This window comes from Eleutherodactylus coqui, chromosome 2 (genome assembly GCF_035609145.1).
Source record: "Eleutherodactylus coqui strain aEleCoq1 chromosome 2, aEleCoq1.hap1, whole genome shotgun sequence".
Lineage (NCBI taxonomy): Eukaryota > Metazoa > Chordata > Amphibia > Anura > Eleutherodactylidae > Eleutherodactylus > Eleutherodactylus coqui.
The window spans coordinates 94893563-94909240 of NC_089838.1; the positions used below are offsets into that span (position 1 = coordinate 94893563).

Consider the following 15678-nt stretch of genomic DNA (forward strand, 5'->3'; position numbering starts at 1 on the left):
CATAGCAATGGGGAACCTATGTGCCACACACTATTCATTCTGTCAAGGTGTCTGCATGCCCCAGTCAGACCGCGTTTTTTTATAAATAGTCACAGGCAGGTACAACTCCGCAATGGGAATTCCGTGTGCACCCACAGCATGGGTGGCTCCCTGGAACCCACCGGCGGTAAATAAATATATCCCATTGCATTGCCCATCACAGCTGAAGTAATGTCATGTTAAATGCAGGTGGGCTTCGGCCCACACTGCATGCCCCAGTCAGACTGGGGTTCTTTTAGAAGTAGACACATGCAGTTACAACTCCCTGTGGACCCACAGCATGGGTGGCTCCCTGGAACCCACCGGCGGTACATAAATATATCCCATTGCAGTGCCCAGCACAGCTGATGTAACGTCAGCTTTAATGCAGGTGGGCAAAAAATTAATTGGATTACACTGTAGGCAAGGGCCCCAAAAAATGTGTACCAACAGTACTAATGTACGTCAGAAAAATTGCCCATGCCCAACCAAGAGGGCAGGTGAAACCCATTAATCGCTTTGGTTAATGTGGCTTAATTTGTAACTAGGCCTGGAGGCAGCCCAGTTAAAATAAAAATTGGTTTAGGTGAAAGTTTCAACGCTTTAATGAGCATTGAAACGTATAAAAATTGTTTACAAAAATTATATGACTGAGCCTTGTGGGCCTAAGAAAAATTGCCCGTTCGGCGTGATTACGTCAGGTTTCAGGTGGAGGAGCAGGAGGAGGATGAATATTATACACAGATTGATGAAGCTAAAAGGTCCACTTTTTTGATGGTGATAAAGAACAATGCTTCCATCCGTGGGTGCAGCCTACGTATTGTTTAGGTATCGCTGCTGTCCGCTAGTGGAGAAGAGAAGTCTGGGGAAATCCAGGCTTTGTTCATCTTGATGAGTGTAAGCCTGTCGGCACTGTCGGTTGACAGGCGGGTACGCTTATCTGTGATGATTCCCCCAGCCGCACTAAACACCCTCTCTGACAAGACGCTAGCCGCAGGACAAGCAAGCACCTCCAGGGCATACAGCGCGAGTTCAGGCCACGTGTCCAGCTTCGACACCCAGTAGTTGTAGGGGGCAGAGGCGTCACGGAGGACGGTCGTGCAATCGGCTACGTACTCCCTCACCATCCTTTTACAGTGCTCCCACCGACTCAGCCTTGACTGGGGAGCCATGACAGTCTTGCTGGGGAGCCAGAAAGCTGTCAAAGGCCTTAGAGAGTGTTCCCCTGCCTGTGCTGTACATGCTGCCTGATCTCTGCGCCTCCCCTGCTACCTGGCCCTCGGAACTGCGCCTTCGGCCACTAGCGCTGTCGGATGGGAATTTTACCATAAGTTTGTCCGCCAGGGTCCTGTGGTATAGCATCACTCAGAAACCCCTTTCCTCTTCGGGTATGAGAGTGGAAAGGTTCTCCTTATACCATGGGTCGAGCAGTGTGTACACCCAGTAATCCGTAGTGGCCAGAATGCGTGTAACGCGAGGGTCACGAGAAAGGCATCCTAACATGAAGTCAGCCATGTGCGCCAGGGTACCTGTACGCAACACATAGCTGTCCTCACTAGGAAGATTCTCCTCCTCAGGCCATACACGCTGAAAGGATGACAGGCAAGCAGCATGTGTACCCTCAGCATTGGGCTAAGCTGTCTCTTCCCCCTCCTCATCCTCCTCATGCTCCTCCTCCTCAACGCGCTGAGATATAGACATGAGGGTGCTCTGACTATCCAGCGACATGCTGTCTTCCCCCGCCTCCGTTTCCGAGCGCAAAGCGTCTGCCTTTATGCTTTGCAGGGAACTTCTCAAGAGGCATAGCAGAGGAATGGTGACGCTAATGATTGCAGCATTGCGCTCACCATCTGGGTAGACTCCTCAAAGTTTCCAAGGACCTGGCAGATGTCTGCCAACCAGGCCCACTCTTCTGTAAAGAATTGAGGAGGCTGACTCCCACTGCGCCGCCCATGTTGGAGTTGGTATTCCACTATAGCTCTACGCTGCTCATAGAGCCTGGCCAACATGTGGAGCGTAGAGTTCCACCGTGTGGGCACGTCGCACAGCAGTCGGTGCACTGGCAGATGAAACCGATGTTGCAGGGTGCGCAGGGTGGCAGCGTCCGTGTGGGACTTGCGGAAATGTGCGCTGACCCGGCGCACCTTTCCGAGCAGGTCTGACAAGCGTGGGTAGCTTTTCAGAAAGCGCTGAACCACCAAATTAAAGACGTGGGCCAGGCATGGCACGTGCGTGAGGCTGCCGAGCTACAGAGCCGCCACCAGGTTACGGCCGTTGTCACACACGACCATGCCCGGTTGGAGGCTCAGCGGCGAAAGCCAGCGGTCGGTCTGCTCTGTCAGACAGTGCAGCAGTTCGTGGGCCGTGTGCCTCTTCTCTCCTAAGCTAAGTAGTTTCAGCACGGCCTGCTGACGCTTGCTCACCGCTGTGCTGCCACGCCGCGCAACACCAACTGCTGGCGACGTGCTGCTGCTGACACATCTTGATTGCGAGACAGAGGTTGCGTTGGAGGAGGAGGGTGGTTTAGTGGAGGAAGCATACACCGCTGCAGATACCACCACCGAGCTGGGGCCCGCAATTCTGGGGGTGGGTAGGATGTGAGCGGTCCCAGGCTCTGATTCTGTCCCAGCCTCCACTAAATTCACCCAATGTGCCGTCAGGGAGATATAGAGGCCCTGCCCGTCTGTGCTTGTCCACGTGTCCGTTGCTAAGTGGACCTTGGCAGTAACCGCGTTGGTGAGGGCACGTACAATGTTGCGGGAGACGTGGTCGTGCAGGGCTGGGACGGTACATCGGGAAAAGTAGTGGCGATTGGGAACTGAGTAACGCGGGGCCGCCGCCGCCATCATACCTTTTGAAAGCCTCCGTTTCCACAACCCTATACGGCAGCATCTCCAGGCTGATAAATTTGGCTATGTGCACGTTTAACGCTTGAGCGTGCGGGTGCGTGGCGGCGTACTTGCGCTTGCACTCCAACACTTGCGCTAGCGACGGCTGGACGGTGCGCTGAGAGACATTGGTGGATGGGGCCGAGCACAGCGGAGGTGAGAGTGTGGGTGCAGGCCAGGAGACGGTAGTGCCTGTGTCCTGAGGGGGGGGGGGGGGGGGTTGGATCTCAGTGGCAGGTTGGGGCACAGGGGGAGAGGCAGCGGTGCAAACCGGAGGCGGTGAACGGCCTTCGTCCCACCTTGTGGGGTGCTTGGCCATCATATGTCTGCGCATGCTGGTGGTGGTGAGGCTGGTGGTGGTGGCTTCCCGGCTGATCTTGGCGCGACAAAGGTTGCACACCACTGTTCGTCGGTCATCTGCACTCTCAGTGAAAAACTGCCAGACCTTTGAGCACCTCGGCCTCTGCAGGGTGGCATGGCGCGAGGGGGCGCTTTGGGAAACAGTTGGTGGATTATTCGGTCTGGCCCTGCCTCTACCCCTGGCCACCGCACTGCCTCTTTCAACCTGCCCTGCTGCTGCCCTTGCCTCCCCCTCTGAAGACCTGTCCTCAGTAGGCGTAGCAAACCAGGTGGGGTCAGTCACCTCGTCGTCCTGCTGCTCTTCTTCCGAATCCTCTGTGCGCTCCTCCCTCGGACTTACTCCAATTACTACTACCTGAGTGATAGACAACTGTCTCTCATCGTCATCGTCCTCCTCACCCACTGAATGCTCTTGAGACGGTTGCTGGAAGTCCCCAGCCTCATCCCCCGGACCCCGGGAACTTTCCAAAGGTTGGGCATCGGTCACAACAAACTCCTCCGGTGGGAGAGGAACCATTGCTGGCCATTCTGGGCAGGGGCCCGGGAACAGTTCCTGGGAGTCTGCCTGCTCCTCAGAATGTGTCATTGTAATGGAGTGAGGAGGCTGGGAGGAAGGAGGAGCAGCAGCCAGAGGATTCAGAGTTGCAGCAGTGGACGGCGCAGAACTGTGGGTGGTCGATAGATTGCTGGATGCACTTTCTGCCATCCACGACAGGACCTGCTCACACTGCTCATTTTCTAATAAAGGTCTACCGCGTGGACCCATTAATTGTGAGATGAATGTGGGGACGCCAGAAACGTGCCTCTCTCCTAATCCCGCAGCAATCGGCTGCGATACACCTGGATCAGGAGCTCGGCCTGTGCCCACACCCTGACTTGGGCCTCCGTGTCCTCGCCCGCGTCCACGTCCTCTAGGCCTACCCCTACCCCTCAGCATGCTGTATTACCAGTAGTGCAGAAACAGAACGCTGTAATTAAATGTTCCGCTTATTGGCCTGTGGTTGGAGGCTGACTTCCCTTACGGAACGCACAGCAGAGCCAGGAAACAATTTTGTGCACGTCTGTAGTGAGACGTAGGTGCGTATGACTGAGCTAGTGGAATTCACAGCGCAGAAGCAGTCAAGTGGCCAAAGGCCAGTAGTAGGCCTTAAGTATTTTGCTTCTATTTTTTAAAAATGCTGAGCTGATACAGCAGACAGATACTGTAGGCAGCGTATAATATTATGTATACTGTTTCCCTCTGGCGGGATGACGGCGATCATGTAACAGAGACAGCAGATCCAGGAAACAATTTTGCGCAAGCCTGCTGTAACGCTTAGCTGCGTATTAATTACGACTACTAACCCCAGCAGATAGATACTGTAGGCAGCATATAATATTATGTATACGGTTTCCCTCTGGCAGGATGACGGCGATCATGTAACAGAGACAGCAGATCCAGGAAACAATTTTGCGCAAGCCTGCTGTAACGCTTAGCTGCGTATTAATTACGACTACTACCCCCAGCAGATAGATACTGTAGGCAGCATATAATATTATGTATACGGTTTCCCTCTGGCAGGATGACGGCGATCATGTAACAGAGACAGCAGATCCAGGAAACAATTTTGCGCAAGCCTGCTGTAACGCTTAGCTGCGTATTAATTACGACTACTACCCCCAGCAGATAGATACTGTAGGCAGCGTATAATATTATGCATACTGTTTCCCTCTGGCGGGATGACGGCGATCAATTTTTTGGAAAAAGCCCACTGCCTATATAGCCTGAATATCTCTTTCCCTGCCTCACCAGTACTGCCCCTATACTCTGTACAATGACTGCAGACTGCGGACGCAATGCTCTGCATGGCCTATATACAAAAAAAAAAAAAAATTGTGCAACACTGCTAAAAGCAGCCTCAACAGTACTGCACACGGTCAGATGTGGCTCTAAGAAGGACCGTTGGGGTTCTTGAAGCCTAAAATCACTCCTAACACTCTAGCAGCTCCGGCACCAGCAGCACTTTCCCTGAACTATGTCAGAACGCATCTGTGGCGAGCCGCGGGAGGGCCCGATTTATATACTCGGGTGACACCTGATCTCGCCAGCCACTCACAGCAGGGGGGTGGTATAGGGCTTGAACGTCGCAGGGGGAAGTTGTAATGCCTTCCATGTCTTTCTATTGGCCAGAAAAGCGCGCTAATGTCTCAGAGATGAAAGTGAAAGTAACTCGAACATCGCGTGGTACTCGTCACGAGTAACGAGCATCTCGAACACGCTAATACTCGAACGAGCATCAAGCTCGGACAAGTACGTTCGCTCATCTCTACTGTAGATGAATTTAACTGATGATTATTGGTGTGGTTTTTTTTTCGTTTTTCTTGTTTTTTATGCCTTTCACTACTCCAAGGCAAACTTTACAATCACAGAGAACCCCTGCACTTGCATAGTGCAGTAGCTGCAGCATGTGTGTAAATAAGCCGGCACATTCCCTAATATCTGCATTTTAATTTTTTGATATTTACTAAAATATGTTATTGAGATGTGTGTGAAGGAGGAAAAAACATATATACTATATACATATATCAGCTCAGTGCACGAGCGCATCAGCCTGGGGAAAAGCTGATTGGCAGGGGTTATCTGGCATATATTACTGATTACCTATCCTAAGAATTGGCCGTCAATAGTTTACAGCCAGGTAACCCCTTGCAGTTTTGTTATTTGTTTCATTAGAAAACTATTCTCCAATCCTCTCAGAGTTTTCTTGCACACAGTAACGTGCATCCTATTAGTTTGTCATCTACACATTTTATCATGAAAACCTGATTTTAGGCCTATATGGAAAACATTCAGTTATGGGAAGGTCCCTATGCTGTATTTTAATTTGCTGTAATGATGCATCTGAATGCTCGCTGTAGATGAACGCTGAACTCTTAACCTCCATAATCCTGTATTCGTCATAAAGCAGCATTTGCCATGGGAACGCATACCACTGCGGTGCTGTGTAGGTGGGTAAACATGCCCCCTTCTATTGGCATTGTAACTTATTCTCTGGCCTTAGAGTGCAAAAAATAATAATTATTACTGGCATTCTACATATGGCAGATTTTAAATTGTGCTGTCGCTACTGGAATCTTAGTCAGCTTTTTAGCTCTAGAACAGGAGTAAGCAAACTTAGAGAAGTGATCTACTGTTGTAAATTGGAAAGGTTTTATAATCTATTTGGTACTAAGGTGTGACAGAGCCATGGGGAAATGGTGAATAAGTTATCAGGGGCATTGCAAGGCTCTTAAAGGGCAGTGCTTCCGGGATGGATAGTACTTAATTAAATTCAGCACTACCAAACATGCAGGAGAGTACAGCACTTCTCTGGTTGTGGGCATTCTTATTCCTCATCTTCTCCACTTGGCCCAGACCTCCATGAATTTTTCTTCCACTTACAGCTCATCTCTAAGTTTTCTGTCCAGGCATCTTAGATTTCTTACTTTTCCATCATCTCCATCTTTGCAACACAAACTCCCCATCCTGGTGACCCGGGAGTTTCATCCTCCTGCTCCCCCTAATGTACATAATCTTAAAAAGGACTGAAGTACTATTTTAAGTATTACGTATAAAATGTAATTTTGTTTACACAGAAATATAAAATGAATGAGTCCACATAGCAAGCATGTCATTGATGATGTCACTAATTCATGCATAGAGCATATCATGTGTATGTAATGCAATGTAAGTGTGCTCCTACACCATTCACTGAGTGATGCTCCTTCCTGTGTAAAAGCACACAAGCGATTGTGTATGAAGTATCCGAGATACTTAACAAGTCAGGTCTACCTGATTTTCATTTTGGCTCAAACCTACATCTGCTTTATCTACAGTATCAATGACCTGCTTGTTATAGTCCTTTTTTGGCGTGTTTTTTGAGGGTTATCTGTAAACAATCAATATTTAACCCCTTGAGTGGCGGGTTTCCTACCACCCTGTCGTGCCCACCAGGGCAGGTTTTTTAAAATGGTCTAATCATTGAATTTCAACTAATTTTGCAGTTGCGTCTCAAGAGCCATAACTTTTTTTCATTTTTCCATTGACATGGCCATATAAGGGCTTGTTTTTTGTGGGACAAGTTGTGATTTTTTTAAACAGGGGGGAGGAAAAAAAGAAATGGGGGAAAAAAGAAAAAAAGGGGCCATGTCATTAAGGGGTTAAATAATGCATTAACTTCCTTCTCTGGGTCATTACGACGCACACGGATACCACATGTGTGATTGTATTTTTGATTTTTTTACAAAGTAAAGGGAGACAAGTGTTTTTATAATTTTTTTATAATTTTTTAATTTTTTTTTTGTCCCTTTAGGGGACTTCCACAGGGACCCATCAGGACCCCTGATTACATTCCGGGGGTCCGATGGTGACAGCCCCTTACATGCTGCAGTGACAGCCCTTTACATGCTGCAGTCACATAGACTGCCGCATGTAAATGGTTAACACAGCAGAGATCGGAGGTTTTCTCTGATCTCTGCTGTAAGAGCTGGTACCTAGCTGTCCTCTGACAGCCAAGCACCAAGCTTGCCCTGCCACAGAGACCATCGGCTTGCTTCTGACAAGCCGATGGTCTCTATGGCAACCTGTAAACAAACCAGTGCAGGAGATTGCCGGCATATCGGCAATATCTTCTGCTGGTTTTTCAAAGCCCTTGCTTTGTTCTCTGTGAGTCTGTGCAGGCAGAGCACACTGTCACAGCTTGTGGCATTGTGCTCTGCAGCTCCCATAGTGATACATAGCCCGGAAATCTTCTGGGCTATGTCGCTATGAGCAGTGGAGCTCGTCCCGGAAAATTTCCGGGCGTGCCACTCAAGGGGTTAATCCCTTAAGGCCTCATGTTCATGGGGAAAATCAGGCCCGCCACAGATTCTTAATGCAGAATCCCGCAGTGGGTCCCCCCTTTTCCGCAGACATGAGGCTAAAAAGATTAAACTTACTTGTCCGGACGCTGCGGAACTTCCCTCCGTCGCAGCCAGATCTTCTTTCTTCGGCCCGGCCATTTTTTTTTTCTTTTCGAACTCCTACTCTCCAACGCTCCCGCGCCGGAGAGCAGAAATTCAGGTGCGGGTGTGCCACAGATCCGGACGGCTTTCATAGGCTTCCATAGAAGCCTGTGGGAGCCGTCCCCGCGGGAGACCCGCACTAAAAATGGAGCATGCCGCTGGTGTTTTCCCACACACGCAATCCGCGCCTCAAGGGAAAATGACATCTGCAGGTATTTAACTACCTGCAGGTGTCCAATGCATCCCTATGGGGCGCAGATCACGCTGCGGGAGAAACGCTGCAGATTTTATCACATTTTAACCATGGAAATGAGGCCTAAGGACCTAGCTCTGTAAATTTACGACGCTTGGCCCTGGGCTTTAATCTCAGCCGATAGCAGAAATATGGCACAGGCTTAAAGCCTCTGCTGCTGCAATGAAGCACAAGTTAGTTACAACTGAGAACTCAGAGGAGAAGGGAAAAGCAGTTTTTAACCACTTCTGCCTTCTCCTTTCCTGGGCACATAGCGCTCATAGAGTGCTATATGCTAAAAAGTGAAAGTGGAAGTGTTTATTCCACTATGCGAGCCAGTGATCACGTGACAACCAGGTGCCCCCTGTTAGATCAGAGCTGCAAGTTCCTAGCAGACCCAGATCAGCCCTGCCAGTGACTGATCTCCTTACAGGAAGATGTTTTCCCCTGTAACTGGGGCTCCTATGGATGTCTCAGCTACAGTGGAAAAGTGTATAATATATAAAAGACCTCTGGAGGTCATTCACGTTGTCTTTTTTTATGTTGTCATGGGGGACATAGATGGTAAAAAAAAAGGGTTACATGAATAAGTACAGAAAAAAATATATACATAAAAAAAGAAAATAACCCAAAGCTGACGCCAACCAAAAAGTCACCATATGCGCGCTGTAATCCGAAACTATACATAATGCCCATATAATCAGTCCTCTTAGGACCCTTTTGCATAGGATGACTGCCAGGCGCTTCAATGCCTAAAAGCTGTCCCAGCAATGATTGCGTCTGTACTTTCACACAGGAATGAAGATCGCTCATTAAATGGAGGCGGAGCGGGTCAGATCGTTCAGTCTGCCCCCTCCGTTCACAGTGAACCGGCCAGGTTTACACAGGCTGATCGGCATTTGATTTTTATACTTGCAAAAACTGAATCAAAAACAAATTGTTCGTCATTCAGTCCCTGTGGGCAATTATAGGTCACAATCATTGTTCTGATTACCACAATCCAGTGAGATTCTGAATGATCGTGACATGTAAAAGAGCCCTTATTAACCCTCCGCTGTCTCCTTGATGTTGGCTAAAAGATTAAATCACTTGTGTGCACAAACTCTAAAAAGCTTAATAAACTCCTAATATCTGCTTGTACTTGCCGATCTCTGGCAGTCCCATTGAAATGATTGGAGAAGCAGCTTGCCTGTTTGGCTGCTGTTTCATTCAAGCTCCTCCTTGCTATGGGGATGCAGGGAGAATCCCTGAGCGGTGAGGGTCCCAGTGGTGGGGCCTTCATGGATTACCTATTCTGTAGAGACCTATTCTGTGGTGACCTCTTTAACTTGGATAAGTAATACCTGAACCTTCGATCCAGGATCTTTCTAGATGACCTTCTGAACTTCCAGCTTTAATTCGATGATTCTTAGGATCATTCTAGTAGAAATGTACCACATTCATGGACTGTTATTCTTCACTGACGAAGAACAAACTCTTAAAATGATGGTGTTAAAACATGAGATGTTAGAATTTTAGAATGCTAAGAGTTACTGCAGTTTTGTGAAACTTTTGACATGCCGGAGAGATATGTCAAAAGTTTTGATCAATGGGGTCCCACTGCTGAAATTCCCCCGCTGATCACTAGAACATGGGGGCTGCAGGGCTCAGCTGACTGCTGTGCCCCTTCGGCTGCCTTCTCTACATTTCGGCTCCTAACTGCAGTAGAAAACAGCCTCATAAAGGTGGATAGACGACTTCTATACGTCTTTGGGAGAGCACTTCGGGACTTCCGAGGACTGTTCAAAGCTTTCGACATGTCTTTCTGACAAGTCAAACGTTTCACCGGAGTGCAGTCAATCCTTAAGCTCCTTTACATATATTTAGACAAGCCTTTGATTGCCATTCCTGCAAACAGTTGCTCAATTGCTTACTTTCAGGACATGCACAATTTGCCATTGGGTGGTCTTTTTATAAGTAAGAAATTAGTAAATTATGACATTTCTGCATTAGGCCGAATGCACACGGCCGGGTCTGATTCTGTGTGCGGGATCCCACCTGGTGCAGGCCAGTGACACACCCCTCCATGTACCTGTACGGATATTTTCTCCTATGTTCTTCGGATATCCCGTTCGGCGCACATGCACAGTGCAGAGAATGTCGCACTGCTGATGACTCTGTTCTGCGGCAATTTTGAATTTGACATTTCGGAATCGCCATGAGTCGGATGGCTTCCAGTGACTACGATGTAAGCTGTCCATGCGAGTCCTGCTTAAAAATGGAGCATGATGCGATTCTTCCTTCGCGAGTGGAAATCACAAGTGATTTTTGCTTGTGTGCATGGAAGAATCATTTTACATTGCATGCTATGGACGGACATTGCTGCGAAATCCACAGCCAGACGCCCGCCGCGGATTCCGCAGCAAAAATCCGCCCGTGTGCATTGGGCCTAACGCTGAGAATGTTATGCTGTTGACTGATGTATGCGGTGTGCATAGATCCTGCAAAGTATGCATGTTTGGGTTTTTTTTCCTGGCATTGTGAATATTTGTTGTGGCATTGACTCTGAGCAACCATTACTTTCATACAATCCAGACATGGGGCATTTCAATACAAGCTGGGTCTAGGGTGCGTTTTAAAAGGTATACTGAGGTTTATTTCATCTGCATTTCAGGGTCACTTGACTGTCTTGTGGCCATTGCAACACATTTGCCAAAATAATAATTAAAAACGTTGTGTTTTAGCGATGTTATTTACAGAGCCCGTTATAGATGTTCCCTGGGCTTCAGAAATGGGTTACGTTTCCCATTATTACATGGTAGTTTACCATTACTCCACAAAGATACTATTCCATTGGCATATACAGTGCAATTACAACTGCAGCTGATATTTGTGTGTTTGCAAAATGCAGATGAAGATATATCCTTTATGGGTGAAAGTTTTGTATATCTTGCAAGACTTATCCATCTTTTTAAAAGGAGAGTTGTCCCTTTTTACACTGTATTCTTGTGTTTGGGGATTGACTTTGGTCTCCATGTATTGACTTGAGCCATTCTTTGATAAATCTGTTCTGACTTTCAGTGTTGCTGCTAACCACAAGCAAAACTTGATGACTATTGCCAACTTGGGCGTAGTGTTCGGGCCTACTCTGCTGCGCCCCCAAGAAGAGACTGTAGCGGCCATCATGGATATAAAATTCCAAAACATTGTGGTGGAAATAATAATTGAAAACCACGAAAAGGTAAAACCACTTGGCTTTTTCTTATAGTATTTTTGGTTTTTGTTTCCTAAAACAAATTCTATTTGTCTTCATTGTTTCTGATTCGCCAATAAGGTGTCACTCCTGTAATAACGCTGTCCTTTTTTATTTTATTTTTTTTAACCAAAATGTATCTAAAGGAGTTTTCTCACAACCCACCATTTTTCTCCCCAAAGCCCAGGATCTTTTTAAACAACAGAAAATAGAATGTCAGATGCACAAATAACTTACTAGTTATTCACACTCCTTCCCCTTGGTGGACTGTTTTCTTGTTTCATATTACCCATTTTCGTTTGACACATGAGCGATAATAGTTACATGAAAATGTGGACATCGGGCATTTTTAGTTTGAACGATGATTTTAAGGTGAACTTAACACTTTATGCAAAAAGATCGCTAAAACTTTCAATCTTTCAATTGTTTGAAAGATTATCTTAGCGTGTATATGGGCCTTTACCCATGACAACTGCAGGAGCTGGGATATCACACAGTGTGCATTAGGGAGCAGGAACCAAGAGTACTTGAACTGACCAGTTGTTCTAATTAATAATAGTGAACTCTAATTAAATCTATGGTAGGGAAAAATGTTTAGGCTGGGTCCGCACATGGGCTAATTAGTTGCAGAAAACCTGCCTCAAAACCTGCACCATTTGGTGGAGATTTTGAAACAAGCTTTGTGTATTCCTGCGTAGAATTCACCCCCTCATTGAAAAGAGGCGATTTCCGCAGCGGTAGAAATGCTAGCATGTGATTGGTATTCAATTCCGCAGCATAATTTCCACATGAGTTTTGTGCGGATTATCTCTGTAGCTTCAGAATGTTTTCCACTTTGCTGCTACTGTAAATGCTGTGCCCCCTCGGCTATCCTCGCTGGTTTCTAGTTGCTGAAGCCTCGTAGAGGTTGTATAGCCCTTTCTATACTACGGGCTCCTTTTCAGAAGTTAGACATAAATTTAGACTTTGTTATGACAGTGCATTCTTGTAAACTGGGCATAAAGCCAAAGCATCAGGGACCAGATTACATTGAGTAGATTAGTAGAACCACAAGGACAAATGATTTGACAGAACAAATACAAGAGAGAGCCATTAAACATGTAATTAGACCAAGAACATCATTAAAATGGGGTGTTTATGCATGCACGTTGCCAAAAAGTATTTAGATATTTTCCGAGGTTTGCTGTAGGAAGATTGCAGGATACACTCGAATCAGCTTAAAAGTTCAGTATTGATTAAGTGAAACTTGAACTTGCATTTTAAGACCAATAATTCTCAGGTTGATCAATGCCAGCTTGGCTCAGAGTTCATGTAGGGGCACTGACCGATCAATGTGTGGTCTCCGCAAACATCAGCTGGGAGGCAGCAGAAAGTGATAGCTTGCCTACAATACCTATATATACGCACACAATGAGCAGGGCTGAAGCATTGTGGACTATTGTTAATGAAATTTCACCTATCCTTTCCAAAAATTTGATAGTGTTATCAATAAGCCTAATAAACCGAGCACTCAATTGAGACTCTCCGAGGACTCGTTCTCCTTGAAATCCTCAACGTATCAATTCACTGTAGTCTTCATGTTGCCTTCATTATCCAAATTGTCTTGGCAAAGGTTGTTTTTGGCTACCATCCTAATCTCTTCACAGAAAAGCGGGCAGTTAGTATTTGTTGAGCAAATTGTAGGTACGAAAGGTATCTCTTATTTGCCAAAGGAGCTTTTTGACCATTTAAATGACTAGAAGGTAATGATCTTCTGACAAAAGTACACGTGGGGCAAAGCAAAGAGAAAATTGTTCATATCATAGTAAATGTTTCTCATGTGTCTCTCTCCGGACCATTGTCCCATTGATAAAATGTTTCTGAACTCTTGACACCTCTGGGAAAGTCTATATCCAGAGCCAGCTACAATTCTTTGGATACTACTTCTGCCTTTCCCCATTTGGTTTAGTTTAAAAAACGCCACCTAAAAAACAATTTTTACAAGGGGCTGTCCGAGATAGGGGTTCTTTATAAAGACAGGTCACCTGTGTGCAAAGAACACTTATACTCTCCTATCCCCGCATGTTCCCCACTGGCAGCTGGGGGTCTCCTTGCTGTTGCTGCCAATGACAGAGCGCAGTGATAATCTCTGTACTCCGTCATTGGCTGCAGCAGGAGTTTTAGAAGACTTCACAGGCCTACCTACATTCCGGAGACGCTGGCATCTGATATGTGGGGAGAGGTAAATATGTGTTTTATTGGGTTGCCACACAGCGGACTTGTTTTTATAAACACTAATCTCGCACAACACTTTAAGGTGACATTTGCCAAATATCAAATTTTAACATCCTAAAGCTGTAAGTTTCCGTCTGACCAATTCAGATTCTCTCAGTAGATCAGGTGAAGTCAACGGACAGAAATTTTGTCTTTTACAAATTTTTTTAGTTTTTTTCCATCCCTTTTATAAGGCTCCTGTAAATATATTATTTCTCTGTGCATTCTTTAGATTGGACTCCTTGTGTAATGTTTGCCCTTACTTTGGTATTCTTATTTTGGTGCCCACACATTCATATTGCTGTGCAAGGCAGTCTGACCCAGTCACTTGTCTTTTCACTTCTGCTTCTCTCAGAAAGTTTATAGTGAGGAACTAACCACATTGTCTTTGTTACTTTTGCATTACATATAGAATTTGGATCTCTCAGCGTTCGGGTTAGGAGACTCGCGGTCAGGTCAGAACACGCTTCTGAATTCCGTACCAAAAAGGCAGGCAACATTTGACGGAGCAGTTAGACCGTGAGGGAGAAGTTGAGGAAAAAAACTGCAACATCTCCTCCCTATTTACTGCAGAATCTGAGAGTTGAAAGGGAAAAAAACTTCCTGACAGTGAGGGTGATCAATGAGTGGAACAGGTTACCACCGGAGGTGGTTAGTTCTACTTCAATGGAAGTCTTCATCCCAGACCGATTATTTGTCTAGCCTTTGTTTGATTTAATGAATCCTGCAGTGAGCAGGGGGTTGGACCAGATAACCCTGAAGGTCCCTTCCAACTCTAAGTCTATAACCTTCAGGGTCATTGGCTCCAGCCCCCTGCTTAATGCAGGATCATTAAATCACCCCAGACAGATATCTGTCCAGCCTCTTTTTGAAAACTTCCATTGAAGGAGAACTCGCCACCTCCCGTGGCAACCTGTTCAACTCATTGATCATCCTCACAGTTTAATATCTAATCTGTGTTTCTTCCCTTTCAGTTTCATCCCATTTGCTTCTAGTCTTTCCTAGTCTGTTTCTAAATAATTGAAGCAGATTTTGGGGGGCAACTATGGAGTTTCTAAACAATTGCAAAACCTTTGCAGCCAAGCAGGACTAGCATAGGATAGGTAGGCTGGCTGTAAGGTGTTTTATAGACCTTCGCATGCACTAGCAATGTGCCTTGGTTGTTAGTATGGTTATTATATTGGCATAAAAGGTGTGGGAGCATAATAGATCTTTGTTCAGTTTGGGGGAAAACTTTAGTTGTTATATAGAATAACATAGGTTATGCGGTATATAGAGGGACAAAACGTTATGTTACGGTTTGTTTATTGAAAGGTTGTTAGTTTAACCTTTTTAAAGAAGTTTTCCCATGACCTAAAATTGCTCCACAAAATTTGCTCCCTATAAATTTTAGAGTTTGTATGTCTCCTACTTTTTTTGTACATAGCATTCTGTAAGTTGGCCATACACATATGGCTGTCTGCCAAATTTTCATTCAGCCAAACCCACCATATACTTGTATATGGTTGACCCTTTGGCTTATCTCCGCTAGAACAAAAGGATTGGACAATTGAATTCTAACTGTCTGATCCTTATTTTCCCAGACATCTGCTGTTTAGGGGAAAGTCGATCATCTACACACGAGATAGTTGGCAGGTTTGACTGACATACATCCAATGTGAACAGCCACCCTT

At 46.1% G+C, this 15678-nt stretch overlaps 1 protein-coding gene across 3 annotated transcripts in view; it reads left to right on the forward strand.

Annotated features, from left to right (window-relative positions):
* ARHGAP26 (Rho GTPase activating protein 26) overlaps positions 1-15678 on the forward strand; it is a 311322-nt gene that overhangs the window by 170545 nt on the left and 125099 nt on the right. For all 3 annotated transcript variants that reach the window (XM_066591243.1, XM_066591246.1, XM_066591244.1), the window contains exon 18: positions 11581-11740. In XM_066591243.1, coding sequence (XP_066447340.1) covers positions 11581-11740 — 160 coding nt within the window. The remainder of the gene's footprint in view (positions 1-11580; positions 11741-15678) is intronic.